Raw genomic sequence first — 18,630 nt, 5'->3', positions numbered from 1 at the left:
AGAGAACAATTCATATATGTATATATATAACATAACACATCAATAAACAACAACAGGAAGAAAAAAAAACATTTTTCAAACAAACAGTTTTCAAACATTTTAAAACATTTTAAAACATTGTCAGATCATCAGGCTGTCATATCTACATGTCTAATGGTTTCCTTGCGCAGTCCCTCCCCCCAGCACTTCCATATTCCACTGTCTGTATCTGGCCAGAATACATTGATGCGGATTGGTCATGCTGGGGTTTGGTAGACTTCTGCAAAGACCAAGTATATATGCAATGTTTGAATCCTACCAATATTCGTCAGAGATGGGGAGAGAGAAAAAGAAACATTTCACAGATACATTTACAACGTTTCACCCGGTCATTCCTGTGTCTTCAGGGAATGACCTCCCAATTCATTAACTATTACCTCAGGCTTACCATCAGTCCTAATGATCACCTTTCCTGATTGCACATTATGGGTGTGGCTCAAAATTCTTCCTATATGGTCCCTGTTTATAATTGTGTGTTTTAATTTTGCTCATTTCTGGGTCTAGGGGGTCTGACTTTATGTGGGTTATTACAGCTGCTGGCATAATGCCCTTCTCTTTTACAAAGAAAACAAACCCGGGGCTTCTTCCAAGTGTCAGTGACCTGAGGTTTTGGTAGATTTGATGCCTCCTCAAACGCTCGGATGCTCATCACCATCAACCGCTTTCCCTGTGCTTCCCTGCTTCCTTGGATATCATGGTTATGTTGTTGTTTAGGGGATTGATATGACTTTTGTATTTCTCTTGATCTACAATCTCTCGCAAAGTGTCCCTTTTTATGACAATTGTAACAGACTTCCACATTTAAATTTCTCGCAGGGGTTTGGGGCTTATGCTGGAGTGGTCTTGTGGTTAGGGCCTGTATACTTGCGGCCATTAATTTATCACTTTGTGACTCTCTGTATCTGGTGATATTTTGATCAATATCAATAGCGGCCTCTCTTAATGCGGCCACCGAGATATTTCTCCAGTTTGGGTTGGTGGTCTGTACCCTTGTACTCAATACCTCCTTTAAACCATTCATTAATACCTTAACCGCTATTTCTCTATGCTGTGCGCATGTTTTGATGTCTGTGATCCCAGTGTTCCTAGCCATTACTTGCAGTGCTCGATTGAAATAACTGGAGATACTTTCCCTTTCGTTTTGTCTTATGGAGAAGATTTCATTCCACTTGACAACGGCAGGGAAATATACTTCCAACTGTTGGTTTATCTGCTTAATACATTCCTGATTGTGTTCCTCCGTTTGAGGTACTTCTGTGTCTAATTGACAATCAGTAATAAATGTCGCAGAGTCAACACCGGAGGGCAAACATGCCCTCAGCACTGTCCGCCAATCTTTGTTGGTGGGTTCTGTTGAGTTTCCTAGTTCTTTAATGAACCTTTGACATGCGACTAGATTTTTCCGTGGATCGGGAAATTCGGACATAATTGATCTCAATTCGGTCCGGGACCAGGGACAGCGCATTGCACTGTCCTGGACGGGAATGGTTCCCTGATCGTCAGTCTTCCCATTGGGGACTGTGATCACCCTGACAGGACTAAACTCAATTACATCACCTTGTTTTGGTCTTACAATATGGGGTACATTTGTTTGTGCGTGATATAAAACATTGTACGTACCTGTGGACACGACCTCACCTGACCCTCTGTTAGGGGGTTTGATTATTGCCTTTACCGATTTGGTCGCGTCCACCTGGATGTCTTGTGTGATGGCTGCTGGAAGTGGTGCCGACATTGTGTTGAGTTCACTTTCTTGCTCGTATTCCTGAGGGAAGTTTGACATGGGGTGCAACTTGCACGGGTTAATAGTTGTACATTTAACAGCATTACAATTATCATTGTTATGTTTATTACACTTATTCTTATCATCTATACTACAGTTGCTAAGTGCGTTTTTATTGTTCAACATTGTGCCTTTCTCCGCAACCATAATCCTCTCCATTGCCACATCTCTCCTCCCAAGATGAGAGTCAGGTATGTCAGTTAGCTCTTTTTGCATTTCACTTTCCTGTTGCCATAACTTTAAACAATCATAATGTTTGATCCGTCTCTTTGCTGGTTCAATAAGACCTATCCTTCTTCTTAGATTTAGTAACACTTCTGGGCTAAAGCTACCTATTCTTGGGAATTTCTCCCCGTCCAGTACAGTCATTCTTTCCCATTCATCACATAAAACCTCTATGTGTGAACCGTATTTTTCACACATTACATACCTGGCCGACCCGATTGGTCGGTTTACTAAATCAACCCGAACCGAGGTTGATCGCCCCCTACCTGAACAACTGGCCCCCATAACTTGCAGGTGTTGCTTTTCTTCAGCGAACCCTTACAAAAACCAAGATGCCCGGGGCAGGCTGGCGGTGAAGTTTACCGAGTACTCCACTCACTTCTCGCCCACGTTGGCCAGTAACACAATCACTGTATCCAGAGCTGTTGTACCCAACCTAGGGCCCCTGTGAACCTTTATTTACTGGGGCGCGTTCCCCAGCAAGTATCGGTTGTTGGATAGTTCCTGAGTGACCAGCGAACTTCCCTTAAAATAAAAAAAATTACACATCACGTTAGAATGTACAAATAGCGTTTATGACCTTCGTACACAAATAGTACCGGTCAGGTTTACTAATGCACACAATTACGTGCGGTACAATCGTTCAGCACATAAGCAACTAATCTTATGTACTGAGCGACCAACGGAATCGAAAATTACGGCTGCGAATTCCTTCAGCCAGAGCTTGTATGGCCTATATGGGTGTTGCACCAACCCTTTTAGGTGTTGTGCCTGTGGACTGTATAGCGGACTTCCTTGTCTGCTGTACCTGAACCTGCTGGTCTGCTATGACCTCCTGGTCTGTTACAGTATGACCTCCTGGTCTGCTACACTCTAATGCTCAAATTGTATGTTTTAACCAGGGATGCCTCCCTAGCCACCATGTACGTCACTTACACGTATGTACCTCACGAGAACTCGACTTTTCTTGTGGTTCAACCTCAAAAATTGTAAAAACAAACACTCACTCACCACATATACACTTTTGTTTCTATTTCTATTTCTGCGCAGAAATTTCTCTTTAGACCAGATGTGTTACAAATTAGGAGAAGGATCTATTAATTTAAATTTTGAATGTTAAAATAGATTTGCGCGATTTATCGCCTTGCGTTATTTACCGCGTTGCGCTATTTATCGCGTTGAAAAAAAAAAAAAATTAACACTTGTGATTTGAGTTACGTGGGCGTACCCGTACGCTCCGTTGCGTAATATACGCTGCGTGCGTCGGCCCTTGGGTTGCGTACGCAAGTCTCAGTCCTTTGTTAGGGACACGTGTACGCAAAGCAAAGATCCACCGTAACACAATTTATACGTTTATCAATGTAGATGATCCTTTATCATCTACCGCGCACCACACTGACTTCGCCTTGTCTCTCAGGCACAGCTGTGTTTGTCTATACTTTAACTATATTACCTTTTTTACTCTTAAACTATGAAATAGCGGCAAATCTCTCTTAGCACGTTTATCAATTATACAATAGCAAACAGGAGAGTGATATATGAAAATACACGAATGAAAAGAAATGCAGATATGCGTGCGTGTGTATGCAAGACAGAAAAATAAACAGTTTTAAAAAGACACTATTGTTTTGTTCTTACCTCCGGTTCCCGGATTCCTTCAGCACCCTTTACTAAGCGAAGCAGACGCTTATCCAAACAGCACTACGAGGAATATGATCTCCCGCCCTTTGCTGCTGGATAATGTCTGCTGAAATTACCTAGTGCAGATATGTGAAGGACAGGACGAGCCCGCAATTGATAAAGCTAAATATTTATCTTATATAATACCCTTTATGAGGTCTAAGAACACTGTACGCTGTCTACGTATGAAGTACCGTAAGGGTACGCTCGTTGCGTAACAATCGCTTAGCCGTAGTCGAGACGCTCAAGCGTCACGTTCGCTCACGGCCAAGAGATCACAGGCAGGCACGCTATTGGCTGCTGACTAACGTAATGATTCGCTATAGCGTAGCGGACGCTCGGGACCACGAGGAGATCACCAGCGGCGCTGACGCTAACAATGTTAAACCTTTAAATCTAAACCATAAACAATGTAAGATGCTGTAAAACCTATGTGTATAGATAGAGTGTAAATGCAACACAGTGTAACCTTATTAACTCAAAAGTTGTATGAGCGTCACCGACGCTCTGAGAATACTTAACACTATAAGAAATACACAGATACCTGGGCTTAGGGTCCAACGCCTAATATATATATATTATGAATGATATACTTGCAAAAGAATAAATACAAATACAAATCATACACTACAATATAACATAGACTACCTAACCAGATAACTACACAGGAAATACAATACAATTACTATTTAAGAGAAAATAAGAGAGAAAGAGAAGAGAGAGAGAGAGAGATTGGCCCACAATAACAAGAAGATCAATATAGTTGCGGAGAAAAACTTACGCACAAAGGAAACGATCGCATGCGCCTCTGGACATCCAGCTCCCGATTTTCAGCAATGATAACCGTTGAAGAGTGAGAGCTGGATGTGATCGGCTTGTCTATTTATGCCCCACACACAATGCACTTCAATGGTCCCTACAATCTCATTGTTCATTGGACACAGGAATTCCTCTTCGCATTATAACAAAAGGTCATAGGTTGATTCATACAGGTGGGCCGTGACTATTTCCAACAGCTCAGGTGGGAGGGAAACTGGGTTTCCCGCCGCATGGATAAGTAAGTGCAAATACAGTAAATGTTCATAAACTTCTTATGTCCATAACTATTCGCACGAGCGATTAATCCGCTTCAAACCAACACCGGAATATTGCTAATTAAATACTCTTCCGATGGGTACTAAACACCACTGTATTACTCCTGTCTGACCCTTCGTATCAAACAAAGAGGGATCTCTCTGTTCACGAACATTCTATATTAACCAAACTTTCAGAATCTATCAAAGGGACCATAATCTACAAAATACATTATATGGTGAAAATATGTAACGATTGAGTCGCACGCTACGATCACATAAACTCTACCGTAAATACGCATACCGTGCGCCTGCGGGTGCCCGCGACTGTGAGTATGCGCACGTACGGGAGAGCGTACGCATGCGCAGCACGGACCTGTGTGAGGTGCAAATATGGTAGTGTGCATAGAGATATTTTTCTGACTTTGACACCTCTCACCCTCATGTAATAACAATGGGACGTACGATAGTAACATAGTTACCACACTCCCAGTGTCCCCTCACCCTCATGTAATAACAATGGGACGTACGATAGTATCCGCACTCCCAGTGACCCCCTCACCCTCATGTAATAACAATGGGGCGTACGATAGTAACATAGTTACCACACTCCCAGTGTCCCCTCACCCTCATGTAATAACAATGGGGCGTACGATAGTAACCGCACTCCCAGTGACCCCCTCACCCTCATGTAATAACAATGGGACGTACGATAGTAACATAGTAACCGCACTCCCAGTGTCCTCTCACCCTCATGTAATAACAATGGGACGTACGATAGTAACCGCACTCCCAGTGTCCCCTCACCCTCATGTAATAACAATGGGACGTACGATAGTAACCGCACTCCCAGTGTCCTCTCACCCTCATGTAATAACAATGGGACGTACGATAGTAACCGCACTCCCAGTGTCCTCTCACCCTCATGTAATAACAATGGGACGTACGATAGTAACCGCACTCCCAGTGTCCTCTCACCCTCATGTAATAACAATGGGACGTACGATAGTAACGTAGTAACCGCACTCCCAGTGTCCTCTCACCCTCATGTAATAACAATGGGACGTACGATAGTAACCGCACTCCCAGTGTCGTCTCACCCTCATGTAATAACAATGGGACGTACGATAGTAACATAGTAACCGCACTCCCAGTGTCCCCTCACCCTCATGTAATAACAATGGGACGTACGATAGTAACCGCACTCCCAGTGACCCCCTCACCCTCATGTAATAACAATGGGGCGTACGATAGTAACATAGTAACCGCACTCCCAGTGTCCCCTCACCCTCATGTAATAACAATGGGACGTACGATAGTAACCGCACTCCCAGTGACCCCCTCACCCTCATGTAATAACAATGGGGCGTACGATAGTAACATAGTAACCGCACTCCCAGTGTCCCCTCACCCTCATGTAATAACAATGGGACGTACGATAGTAACGTAGTAACCGCACTCCCAGTGTCCTCTCACCCTCCTGTAATAACAATGGGACGTACGATAGTAACCGCACTCCCATTGTCCCCTCACCCTCATGTAATAACAATGGGACGTACGATAGTAACCGCACTCCCAGTGACCCCCTCACCCTCATGTAATAACAATGGGACGTACGATAGTAACATAGTAACCGCACTCCCAGTGTCCTCTCACCCTCATGTAATAACAATGGGACGTACGATAGTAACCGCACTCCCAGTGTGCCCTCACCCTCATGTAATAACAATGGGACGTACGATAGTAACCGCACTCCCAGTGACCCCCTCACCCTCATGTAATAACAATGGGACGTACGATAGTAACATAGTAACCGCACTCCCAGTGTCCTCTCTCCCTCATGTAATAACAGTGGGACGTACGATAGTAACCGCACTCCCAATGTCCTCTCACCCTCATGTAATAACAATGGGACGTACGATAGTAACCGCACTCCCAGTGTCCTCTCACCCTCATGTAATAACAATGGGACGTACGATAGTATCCGCACTCCCAGTGTCCTCTCACGCTCATGTAATAACAATGGGACGTACGATAGTAACCGCACTCCCAGTGTCCTCTCACCCTCATGTAATAACAATGGGACGTACGATAGCAACTTAGTTACCACACTCCCAGTGTCCCCTCACCCTCATGTAATAACAAAGGGACGTACGATTGTAACCGCACTCCCAGTGACCCCCTCACCCTCATGTAATAGCAATGGGACGTACGATAGTAACATAGTAACCGCACTCCCAGTGTCCTCTCACCCTCATGTAATAACAATGGGACGTACGATAGTAACCGCACTCCCAATGTCCTCTCACCCTCATGTAATAACAATGGGACGTACAATAGTAACCACACTCCCAGTGTCCTCTCACCCTCATGTAATAACAATGGGACGTACGATAGTATCCGCACTTCCAGTGTCCTCTCACCCTCATGTAATAACAATGGGACGTACAATAGTAACCACACTCCCAGTGTCCTCTCACCCTCATGTAATAACAATGGGACGTACGATAGTAACCGCACTCCCAATGTCCTCTCACCCTCATGTAATAACAATGGGACGTACGATAGTAACCGCACTCCCAGTGTCCTCTCACCCTCATGTAATAACAATGGGACGTACGATAGTAACTGCACTCCCAGTGTCCCCTCACCCTCATGTAATAACAATGGGACGTACGATAGTATCCGCACTCCTAGTGTCCTCTCACCCTCATGTAATAACAATGGGACGTACGATAGTAACCGCACTCCCAGTGTCCTCTCACCCTCATGTAATAACAATGGGACGTACGATAGTAACCGCACTCCCAGTGTCCCCTCACCCTCATGTAATAACAATGGGACGTACGATAGCAACATAGTTACCACACTCCCAGTGTCCCCTCACCCTCATGTAATAACAATGGGACGTACGATAGTAACCGCACTCCCAGTGTCCTCTCACCCTCATGTAATAACAATGGGACGTACGATAGTAACCGCACTCCCAGTGTCCTCTCACCCTCATGTAATAACAATGGGACGTACGATAGTAACCGCACTCCCAGTGTCCTCTCACCCTCATGTAATAACAATGGGACGTACGATAGTAACATAGTAACCGCACTCCCAGTGTCCTCTCACCCTCCTGTAATAACAATGGGACGTACGATAGTAACATAGTAACCGCACTCCCAGTGTCCTCTCACCCTCATGTAATAACAATGGGACGTACGATAGTAACATAGTAACCGCACTCCCAGTGTCCTCTCACCCTCATGTAATAACAATGGGACGTACGATAGTAACATAGTAACCGCACTCCCAGTGTCCTCTCACCCTCCTGTAATAACAATGGGACGTACGATAGTAACATAGTAACCGCACTCCCAGTGTCCTCTCACCCTCATGTAATAACAATGGGACGTACGATAGTAACATAGTAACCGCACTCCCAGTGTCCTCTCACCCTCATGTAATAACAGTGGGACGTACGATAGTAACATAGTAACCGCACTCCCAGTGTCCTCTCACCCTCCTGTAATAACAATGGGACGTACGATAGTAACATAGTAACCGCACTCCCAGTGTCCTCTCACCCTCCTGTAATAACAATGGGACGTACGATAGTAACATAGTAACCGCACTCCCAGTGTCCTCTCACCCTCCTGTAATAACAATGGGACGTACGATAGTAACATAGTAACCGCACTCCCAGTGTCCTCTCACCCTCATGTAATAACAATGGGACGTACGATAGTATCCGCACTCCTAGTGTCCTCTCACCCTCATGTAATAACAATGGGACGTACGATAGTAACCGCACTCCCAGTGTCCTCTCACCCTCATGTAATAACAATGGGACGTACGATAGTAACCGCACTCCCAGTGTCCCCTCACCCTCATGTAATAACAATGGGACGTACGATAGCAACATAGTTACCACACTCCCAGTGTCCCCTCACCCTCATGTAATAACAATGGGACGTACGATAGTAACCGCACTCCCAGTGTCCTCTCACCCTCATGTAATAACAATGGGACGTACGATAGTAACCGCACTCCCAGTGTCCTCTCACCCTCATGTAATAACAATGGGACGTACGATAGTAACCGCACTCCCAGTGTCCTCTCACCCTCCTGTAATAACAATGGGACGTACGATAGTAACATAGTAACCGCACTCCCAGTGTCCTCTCACCCTCATGTAATAACAATGGGACGTACGATAGTAACATAGTAACCGCACTCCCAGTGTCCTCTCACCCTCATGTAATAACAGTGGGACGTACGATAGTAACATAGTAACCGCACTCCCAGTGTCCTCTCACCCTCCTGTAATAACAATGGGACGTACGATAGTAACATAGTAACCGCACTCCCAGTGTCCTCTCACCCTCATGTAATAACAGTGGGACGTACGATAGTAACATAGTAACCGCACTCCCAGTGTCCTCTCACCCTCATGTAATAACAATGGGACGTACGATAGTAACATAGTAACCGCACTCCCAGTGTCCTCTCACCCTCATGTAATAACAATGGGACGTACGATAGTAACATAGTAACCGCACTCCCAGTGTCCTCTCACCCTCATGTAATAATGACCATTTGGCATATGATAATAACGCATATCTCCCATCTGTCCTGTGTTTTTGGGACTGTCCCACCAGCAGGTCGCAGTGTCCTGCGGTGCCGTAGAGCAGCAGTGAATAGATCTTGTTCACGTGCGCAGAGCGTCTATTCACCGGAGACAGCGTTCAGAGTGCTGGGCACGCCCCCACAATGATGAAAATGGGAGGCATGTCAGGCAGTTGAGGCATTCTCGTGAGGTCATGCCTCCTTTTCAGTGTGTGCCAGTCTTCTCACTTCATACAAGGAGGAAACGTGCGTTTTCTGGATCGGTGGAATCGCTCTGTGATGGAAATGTTTCACGTTTTATTCTGATACAGTATTCATAACTAAACTCTTTATTCTATTTAATAATAAAAACATTACCCGCTCTATTCACTATTACTATCACATGTTACATGTCACTACAGGATACATGCTTTCACCATGTTACATTTCTTCAACAGTGTCCACAGGCTTTACCATGTGTATAGAACTGGGCATCAAACTGTTAAACTTCAAGGTCCCAGGATGCACTGGGCCTTCTTCCTGTATAAACCAACCGCAGCCCCTGGCTGTGCATTTTTGTTTGGTGCCGTCAGGATCCTCCCAGGATGCACTGGGCCTTCTTCCTGTATAAGTCAGCCCCTGGCCGTGCAGGTTTGTTTGGTGCCGGCAGGATCCTCCCAGGATGCACTGGGCCTTCTTCCTGTATAAGTCAGCCCCTGGCCGTGCAGTTTTGTTTGGTGTCGGCAGGATCCTCCCAGGATGCACTGGGCCTTCCTCCTGTATAAGCCACCCCCAGCCCCTGGCTGTGCATTTTTGTTTGGTGCCGTCAGGATCCTCCCAGGATGCACTGGGCCTTCTTCCTGTATAAGTCAGCCCCTGGCCGTGCAGGTTTGTTTGGTGCCGGCAGGATCCTCCCAGGATGCACTGGGCCTTCCTCCTGTATAAGCCACCCGCAGCTCCTGGCCGTGCAGGTTTGTTTGGTGCCGGCAGGATCCTCCCAGGATGCACTGGGCCTTCTTCCTGTATAAGCCACCCCCAGCCCCTGGCCGTGCTGGTTTGTTTGGTGCCGGCAGGATCCTCCCAGGATGCACTGGGCCTTCTTCCTGTATAAGCCACCACTAGCCCCTGGCCGTGCAGTTTTGTTTGGTGCCGGCAGGATCCTCCCAGGATGCACTGGTCCTTCTTCCTGTATAAGCCACCACTAGCCCCTGGCCGTGCAGTTTTGTTTGGTGCCGGCAGGATCCTCCCAGGATGCACTGGGCCTTCCTCCTGTATAAGCCATTCCCATCCCCTGGCCGTGCAGTTTTGTTTGGTGCTGGCAGGATCCTCCCAGGATGCACTGGGCCTTCTTCCTGTATAAGCCACCCCCAGCCCCTGGCCGTGCAGGTTTGTTTGGTGCCGGCAGGATCCTCCCAGGATGCACTGGGCCTTCCTCCTGTATAAGCCATTCCCATCCCCTGGCCGTGCAGTTTTGTTTGGTGCCGGCAGGATCCTCCCAGGATGCACTGGGCCTTCTTCCTGTATAAGCCACTTCCATCCCCTGGCCGTGCAGGTTTGTTTGGTGCCGGCAGGATCCGGATGCACCGTTAGACAGGGGAGCTGCCTTTAATGATTTTCTTTACTTTTTGGTTATTTAATCCTCAGAGCAAGTAGCGGGGACGTGCCATAGGGCAGCCTCTGCCGGCGCCGTGACACTGATGACTGGGACAGCGATCTCAGCGGGCGCCAGCTTCATCTGCCTAGCAAACAGCTCCTTCTGGACCATCCGGACCCAGGTCACAGCCGGACGTATAGGGGATCAGGTTAGGTGATTCCCTGGGGAATTCCATGTACTACAGTACACAGCCGCCATTAGCCTCCACTGAGGGAGACCACTGGAGGCACTGACGCCAGGGGCCGGGTTCCTCCGCTGAACCACCAGGTCTATGATATGTATGTGGTATCTGGAGACAGCCCAGGGGGTGATGTCATCATAGGGGAGGTGGCTCTTCCCGTTAGCCCCTCCTCCAGCCCAGGGCGTGATTTCTCTGAGGATTTTCCTGCCTATTGAGCTGTTACTTCTGCCCTCCTCCCGCAGTGAGACGCTCGGCAGCCATTGGTTATACAGCACTGAGGCGCGTGTCGTTGATTCAGTGTATGTGACTTGTTGCTGGTTACTGCTGTTTGTGCCGTCAGATTATGCTGTCCTGTGTATCTATCTCCCATACCCCAGACCAGGTGTTTAAGGGTCTATATTGTAGCTCACATTTTCTTGTACATTGTGAAGGTGTCGCGTTGTTACACACTGTATGTGTACTATGCAGGATAGGTAGAGACACCGGTACTGATCATATGCGGATCCTGTGTGGCTGGCGTAGACCCTCAGTACAGGACGGTCTCTGTGTAAGGTGTTATGTGCCACCACAGCAGCGCCTGTCCTAGAACCACCATGGGTGGCTTCTTTATCTCCGGTTATGACGCAGTTAGGAGAACACTTGTCAGCCTGCTTTGTTGTCTCCCTCTGTGCAGCCTCCTTGGATGGACACGTTTTCCCGTCTGTCCAGACCTTCGCTCTGACGTCAGTCGCCTTTCAAGATATGTTACATGGCGACAGACCAGGAGCCTCTAAAGCGCTTAGACAGGCCCTCGTCTCAGTCGGCGCAGCCTTCGGATTCTGTGATATCCTTTGAAGAGGTAGATGACACCTACGCCTCAGGCCCTGGTTCTGCTCTGGGTGCGGTTAGCAATGCTCCAATGTGGATGTTCCCGCCTTAGGGCAGTTAAATCTGTCCTTAAGATAGTGGAAGGAGCCGGATCCTAAGCATAAGGGTCCAGTCTTCCTCAGTCAGTCCAGCTCACTGATCTCGTGTGTGAGACTTGGAAGTGTCCATTACCAAGAAGCTGGGTCCTCTCTACCATCTCCCAGACGGAGAATGTGCTGAGTGGGAGTTTCCCCTCCGCTGATGCTCATATTGATCCACTAGTGAAAAGCTCTTCATTGTCCATTCCTCCTTCTTCCTCACTTAAGGATACAGGGATAGGAAAATAGAAATTCTCCTCATACAGCTGTTATTACACGTCCAGCCATGGCTACGGCCGGGGTAGCCAAAGCTATTGAAGGCCGGGTAAATGTACGCGAGGACAGTCACCCCTCGGATGCTGCCTGCATTTCTCATCTTAGGGAGGCAGCCTCCTGTATTGGGTATGCAGCCCTTAATACAGGGATATTCACTTCTAAAGTGTCAGCAACCTCAGAAGCTGCTAGAAGAGTGCTCTGGCTCCGCTCCTAGAGGGTGGACTCAGATTCCAAGAAAGCATTGGAGTCGTTATCTTTTACGGGGGATATTCTGTTTGTCGCTAAGCTGGACAAGATAGTATCCACTGTCGCTGCTTCTAAGACAGCCTTTCTCCCTTCAAGCAGCAGCTCCCAAGGCCAAAATATTGTCCTTTGGGTTCTTTCCTCTGTATAAGTCCAATAAGCCTAGATCTAAACAATCCTGGCCTTTGAGATGTCCAGCCTCTAAGCTAGACGACAAACGATCTGCCTGGTGGCGGTACGGGCCTCTTCCTGGGGGACCCTAGGGTGGGAGGCCGGCTTCTTCAGTTTGCAGAGACTTGGCGGTGTCAAACCTCAACAGATGCCTGGGTGCAGGAAGTGGTCTCCCAGGGGTACGTCCTCACCTTTCAGAGGCGACCCCCCCTCCCCAGCAGTTTTATTGTACGGTCTTCCAGCAGATCCAGTAATGGCTGTAGCTCTTTAACAGGCTATTCACTCCCTTCTACAACCAGGGGTAATAATACCTGCCCCCGTACAACAGCAGGGGAAAGGGTTCTATTCCACACTGTTTCTGGTCCAAAAACCCAATTGGTCCTTTAAACCAATCCTCAACCTGAAGTCACTCAACAGGTTAATGAGGGTCCCCAGGTTTCACATGGAAACCCTCAGCCCCATTGTTTTGGCTTTAGAGCCTGGGGACTTTATGGTTTCCCAGGACATCCAGGATATGTCTGTATCTCACAACCATCAGTGTATCCTCAGGTTTGCTGGCAAATGCAACACTTTCAGTTCAGGGCTCTGCCATTTGGACTTTCCACAGCCTCTCGGTTCTTATGGCAGTTATAGCTGCATATCTCCGGCATCAGGGGGTTCATATCCTTCCCTACATAGACGATCTGCTGATTCTATCACAGTCACCAGAGACGTTACAGCAACATCTCTATTTGACCATTGCCCTCCTGACAAGCGCACGGATTCTGAACTGGAAAAAAAAGTCCTCCCTGTCCCCTTCCCAGAGGATATTACATCTAGGCGCCATCCTAGATTCACAGGTACACAGAATCTTCCTGCCACCAAGCAAGATATCAACCCTTCACACCCGCCTGTGCAGCCTTTTTCAACAAAGGCGAGTTCCCATCCACACGACCATGCAGGTCTTAGGGTCCATGGTCTCCACCTTCAACATGGCGGAATATGCCCAATTCCACTCCAGGCCTCTTCAGCGTCTGATCTTGTCACATTGGAATAGCCAACACCAGCTCACCAGGATGCAGACCATGGTGCTATCACAGGAGGTCCGGCGTTCCTAGTTATGGTGGCTACATGTGTACCATTTGAACAAGGGGCGTCCCCTTTGGATACCGAAATAGGTTCTCCTCACCACAGACACCAGGCTTCGTGGTTGGGGAGCTGTAACTTGTAGTCAGTCTTTTCAGCAACAATGGACAATACAGGACAGCCGTCTGCCCATCAGCATTCTGAGATTCGGGCAGTGTATGAAGCACTCCTTCTACACGGCTGACCTGTTCAGGTACAGTCTGACAATGCGACCGTGGTAGCCTGTATAAATCATCAAGGAGGTACTTGCAGTCGGGCTGCCATGAAGGAGTTATCGCGCATTCTCACTTGCGCAGAGTGTCACCTACCAGCGGTGTTCATTCCAGGACTTCTCAATTGGGAAGCAGACTTCCTAAGCAGTCAGGGCTGGTTTCTGCATCTGGACATATTTTAAATATTGGTGGACAAGTGGGGCCTCCCGGATCTAGATCTCATGACATCATGCCAAAATTGCAAGGTACCAAGGTACGGGTCCAGAACCAGAGATCCCAGCACAGCTTTTGTGGACGCTCTGGCAGTAAGTTGGAATTTCAGTCTGGCTTACATCTTTCCTCCAGTATCACTCATTCTGAGGGTACTTCACAAATTCAAACAGGAAGGAGGCTGTCAGGATCCGGGCTAGAGCCGGTCGTTACTCACTGCGTTGCCGGCATCCTCGAGTTAGGGGTGCTGTCAGATGTCGGCTCCGGCCAGTGACTACGATACATTCTGCTGTTCTCTCTCAAAGTACACTGTAGTGCATACTTGCCGACCTGGGGGCCCCCTCTTCCGGGAGGGGGCAGCCTGGTAGGCATATAGGGGGCGTGGCCGGGGCATGGTTGACAGGGTGGTGTGCTGAAGGGTGCGGAGCCTTGAGAATACATCATCGTGGCTCCACCCCCTGCTCTATGGTGCGGAGGAAACGGGCACTGTAGAGGGGGGCCGGGTCGAACTGCGTCATTGGCCCCCAGCACTGTCCACTTCCACAAACAGCAGAAGGGGAGTGCGGGGGGTGCATCTAAATCTGGGACACTTGCCTGTCTTTCTGGGGGTCCGGGAGGGTCACCCGATTTTCAGGAACCTCCCGGTTGTTCCGGGATGGTAAGCAAGTCTACTGTAGTGGAATGCATGGAGTATACAGGACTCTGGGCAGCCATGTTACAGGGTCAGCTAATCGCAGCAATGCCCAATGGGAACCCTGGAATTGTCAGCTGATTACTTTCACCAATAGCAGACTGTCTCAGGGTATGTAAGTGGGATCCTGGGAACAGGAAGGCGCCTGAACAACTTCCTTCTTCAGTGCTGGCTGCTGTGTGTTGCTGTTCCAGGCTCCACTCTGTGTCTCCACGTGTTCACCAAAGTATTTCAACATCTGTCCAACATTGATTGCTATTCCAAGTTACTGTAGTTCTTCAGTGTCTCGCGTACCGAGTGCCATTGTTGATTTCATTGATTACCGTCGAGTACTATTTCAAATATCTTCTAGTTCTTCATTGTCTCAAGTACCGAGTCCCATCGGTTCATTCAATTGCTACTTCAAGTGTCTTCTAGTTCTTCAGTGTCTCAAGTACCGAGTGCCGTCAGTTAACATTGATTGCTTCTTCAAGAATACTCTAGTTCTTCAACATTTCAGATACCGAGTGCCATCGGTCACCATCAACTGCTTCTCCAGATATCGAGTGCCATTGGGTACCATCTATTGCTTCTTCAAGTGTCTTCTATTTCTCCATTATCTCTAGTACCAAGTGCTATCGGTTACCGTCGATTGTTCTTCAGATATTAAGTACGATCAGTCCCCAAAGATTGTTTCTTCAAGTTCCTTCTAGTTCTCTTAATTCATCAAAGACTTATTCATATACCACAGACTATTATTTGTTATTTATCCTCTGACTCCTCAGCTATTACCGAGTACCTGTCCAGGGGGCTGCGACCTACCCATTGGGAGCTGCGAAACCCAAATCCCCATTGGAGGGGGTCAGTGGAGAAAACCTTCCAGTGGGTTAGACTCCGCACCTCTACTCAGGTCTCGTCAAAATCCAGTACTAGCAGTACATGAGGAGATCATATATTTGACCCCCTAGTCTGTTGTTGCAATCCAACTCAGTAACTCCCTCTCACAAATCACCAGCTGAGTTCACAAGGACCCAGGACGTGACAGAGGCACCGTGATTCTCATAGCTCCACATTGGCCGAGGCGTCTTTGGTTTGCAGACCTTCAGGGTCTCTCAGTATACAATCTTCTCAGACTGCCTCTATGGGCAAATGTATTGATTCAGGGACCATGTCTACACCCAGACCTGGCTCGTGTGTCTTTGACGGCGTGGCTCTTGAGACACTCGTCTTGAGATCGAGAGGTTTCTCATGCCAGGTAGTGCAGACAATGCTCAGGGCTCGTAAACCTGCCTCTGCTCAGATTTACTACAGAATGTGGCACTCGTACTTTAGGTGGGGTGCACCTAAAGGCCACGGTCATAAAACCTTTAGGGTGGCAAGAGTCCTGGCCTTTTGACAAGTTGGATTGGATCTGGGTCTCTGCTTGGCGACTCTAAAAGTGCAAGTTTCGTCCCTTTCAGTATGGTTCCAATGTAAGATTGCTCTTATACCTGATGTCCAGATCTTTCTTTAGGGAGTTCTCAGGATACAACCTCCCTTTGTCCCCCCGGTGGCTCCGTGGGACTTGTCTTTAGTGCTTCAGGCTTTACAGACTTCACCGTGAACCCTTGGAATTTGTGCATCTGAAATGGCTCACGTGGAAGAATCTCTTCCTTCTTGCCAGCTTTTCAATCCTCAACCATCACGGCAGGTGAAGAAGCCGTGCAGGATGGTGTTTGTGCACTTCAAAATTGTGTGGATTCAACCAAATCTTTACGAAGATTGGATACTCTTTTTGTTCTATATGGATTTCACAAAAGAGGCTGGCCTGCTAACAAGAAGACATTATCTAGTTGGCTTCAAATTACTTTCTCAGGCATACACGGAGGCAGACTTCCCGGTTCCAGATACCATCAAAGCTCGCTACACTAGATCTGTGGGGCAGATATTCGTGGGGCGTCTGCTGAACAATCGTGCAAAGCAGCCACGTGGTCTGTCAACACTTTCCTCCATTTTTATTCATTCAACACCTTTGCCTCCCAGAATGCTGCCTTTCGGCAACAGGTTCTCAGTGGAGCGTCCCCTCCACTGCTTTGGGACATCCCATGGTAAATCCTGTGGAGCCTATGGACCCTGAAGAAGATATCAGGAGTTATGATAGGCTTACCATTTTTAACTCTGTTTCTTCAAGGTCCGTAAGCTCCACAGGACATCCACCCTGACGCACCTGGCTTATGGGTGATACTAGAAGATCACTAGTTCTCCTCTTCTAATGAGTGTTCCATTCTTCCTTCTCCTCTGTCCTGCTCCTGCCTTGGGCTTGTTCACTAAACTAGATGGCCTGGGGGTGGGGTATATAGGAGGAAGGCCCAGTGCACCCTGCGACCTGAAAGTTTAACTGTTTGGTGCCCGGTTCTCTCCAAACCAAACCCCATGGTAAATCCGGTGGAGCCTATTGACCTCGAAGAAACAGAGTTCACAATGGTAAGTCTACAATAACTACTGATATTACATGTTAGATAATCACGTTACATATTACCTGCATTTCATTGGACACGATGTCCGCCATGTATTAGTGCCACGTTCCTGCCACACGTGAGGATCTGGAGCTGATAAATGGCGTTAGGAATATACTACATGTGAATGAGGTCCTGACAGGAAGACTTGCTGAGTTTAGTTTTTGCTGCTTACAAACTTCTTTTTGACAGATTTATCATCACGTGACTGGCCGATACGCTGCGCACCACGATCTCCCGATGGCGTGATTGGCCAATAAGCTGCACACCATGATCCCCCGATGGCATGATTGGCCGATACGCTGCACACCACGATCCACCGTTGGCGTGATTGGCCGATACGCTGCACACCACGATCCCCCGATGGCGTGATTGGCCGATACGCTTCACACCACGATCTCCCGATGGCGTGATTGCCCAGTACGCTGCACACCACGATCTCCCGATGGCGTGATTGGCCGATACGCTGCACACCACGATCTCCTATGGCGTGATGACACGTGGGATACTGTTATCATTATAATCATGTATAAATGGAATACCTCAATAGCAATGTCCCCGGCCTCAGCAGTACACGTGGTGGGATGGGGTCGGAGTATTCACCTTTTTGTTACTATTCTGTCACTTGTGTAAATCATTATGTAATCCTGTGATGCTTAATCACCATTAAAATGTTCTATCTCCTGCCTGATGTGGTGTTAGATGTGGTTTTATTGTAATAAGAAGACATGGTGAGGGTACTGGGGTAATGCTCAGTCACAGTACCTGGGAGTGCATTATACAGAGCCCCCGGGATAATACCGGGTGAAAGCCTCCACTAGTTTGGCTGCAAATTCCCAGCAGTCAGAAGACCGACTGATCCCAGCAAGTATTCTAACCCCCCACCTCCCCTCCCCCCTCCTGCAGTCTGATCCTAACTGCTTACCCCCCCCCTACAGCCTAGCCCTAACCACTTACCCCCCCCCCCCACAGCCTAACCCTAACTGCTTACCCCCCCACACACAGTCTAATCCTAACTGTTTACCCCCCCCCCCTCCCACAGCCTAATCC

General features: G+C 47.9%; 1 protein-coding gene across 2 annotated transcripts in view; it reads left to right on the top strand.

Annotated features, from left to right (window-relative positions):
- The window catches only part of DERA (deoxyribose-phosphate aldolase), a 339,267-nt gene extending 320,996 nt beyond the window's left edge, over positions 1 to 18,271 (top strand). For both annotated transcript variants that reach the window (XM_063929429.1, XM_063929428.1), the window contains exon 9: positions 17,773 to 18,271. In XM_063929429.1, the coding sequence (XP_063785499.1) occupies positions 17,773 to 17,829 (57 nt within the window). In that variant the 3' untranslated portion in view covers positions 17,830 to 18,271. The remainder of the gene's footprint in view (positions 1 to 17,772) is intronic.
- Positions 18,272 to 18,630: the final 359 nt, after the last annotated feature.

Source organism: Pseudophryne corroboree, chromosome 6 (assembly GCF_028390025.1).
Source record: "Pseudophryne corroboree isolate aPseCor3 chromosome 6, aPseCor3.hap2, whole genome shotgun sequence".
NCBI lineage: Eukaryota > Metazoa > Chordata > Amphibia > Anura > Myobatrachidae > Pseudophryne > Pseudophryne corroboree.
The sequence above is the reverse complement of the archived record's forward strand: the minus strand, read 5'-3'. Positions and strand labels throughout refer to the sequence as shown.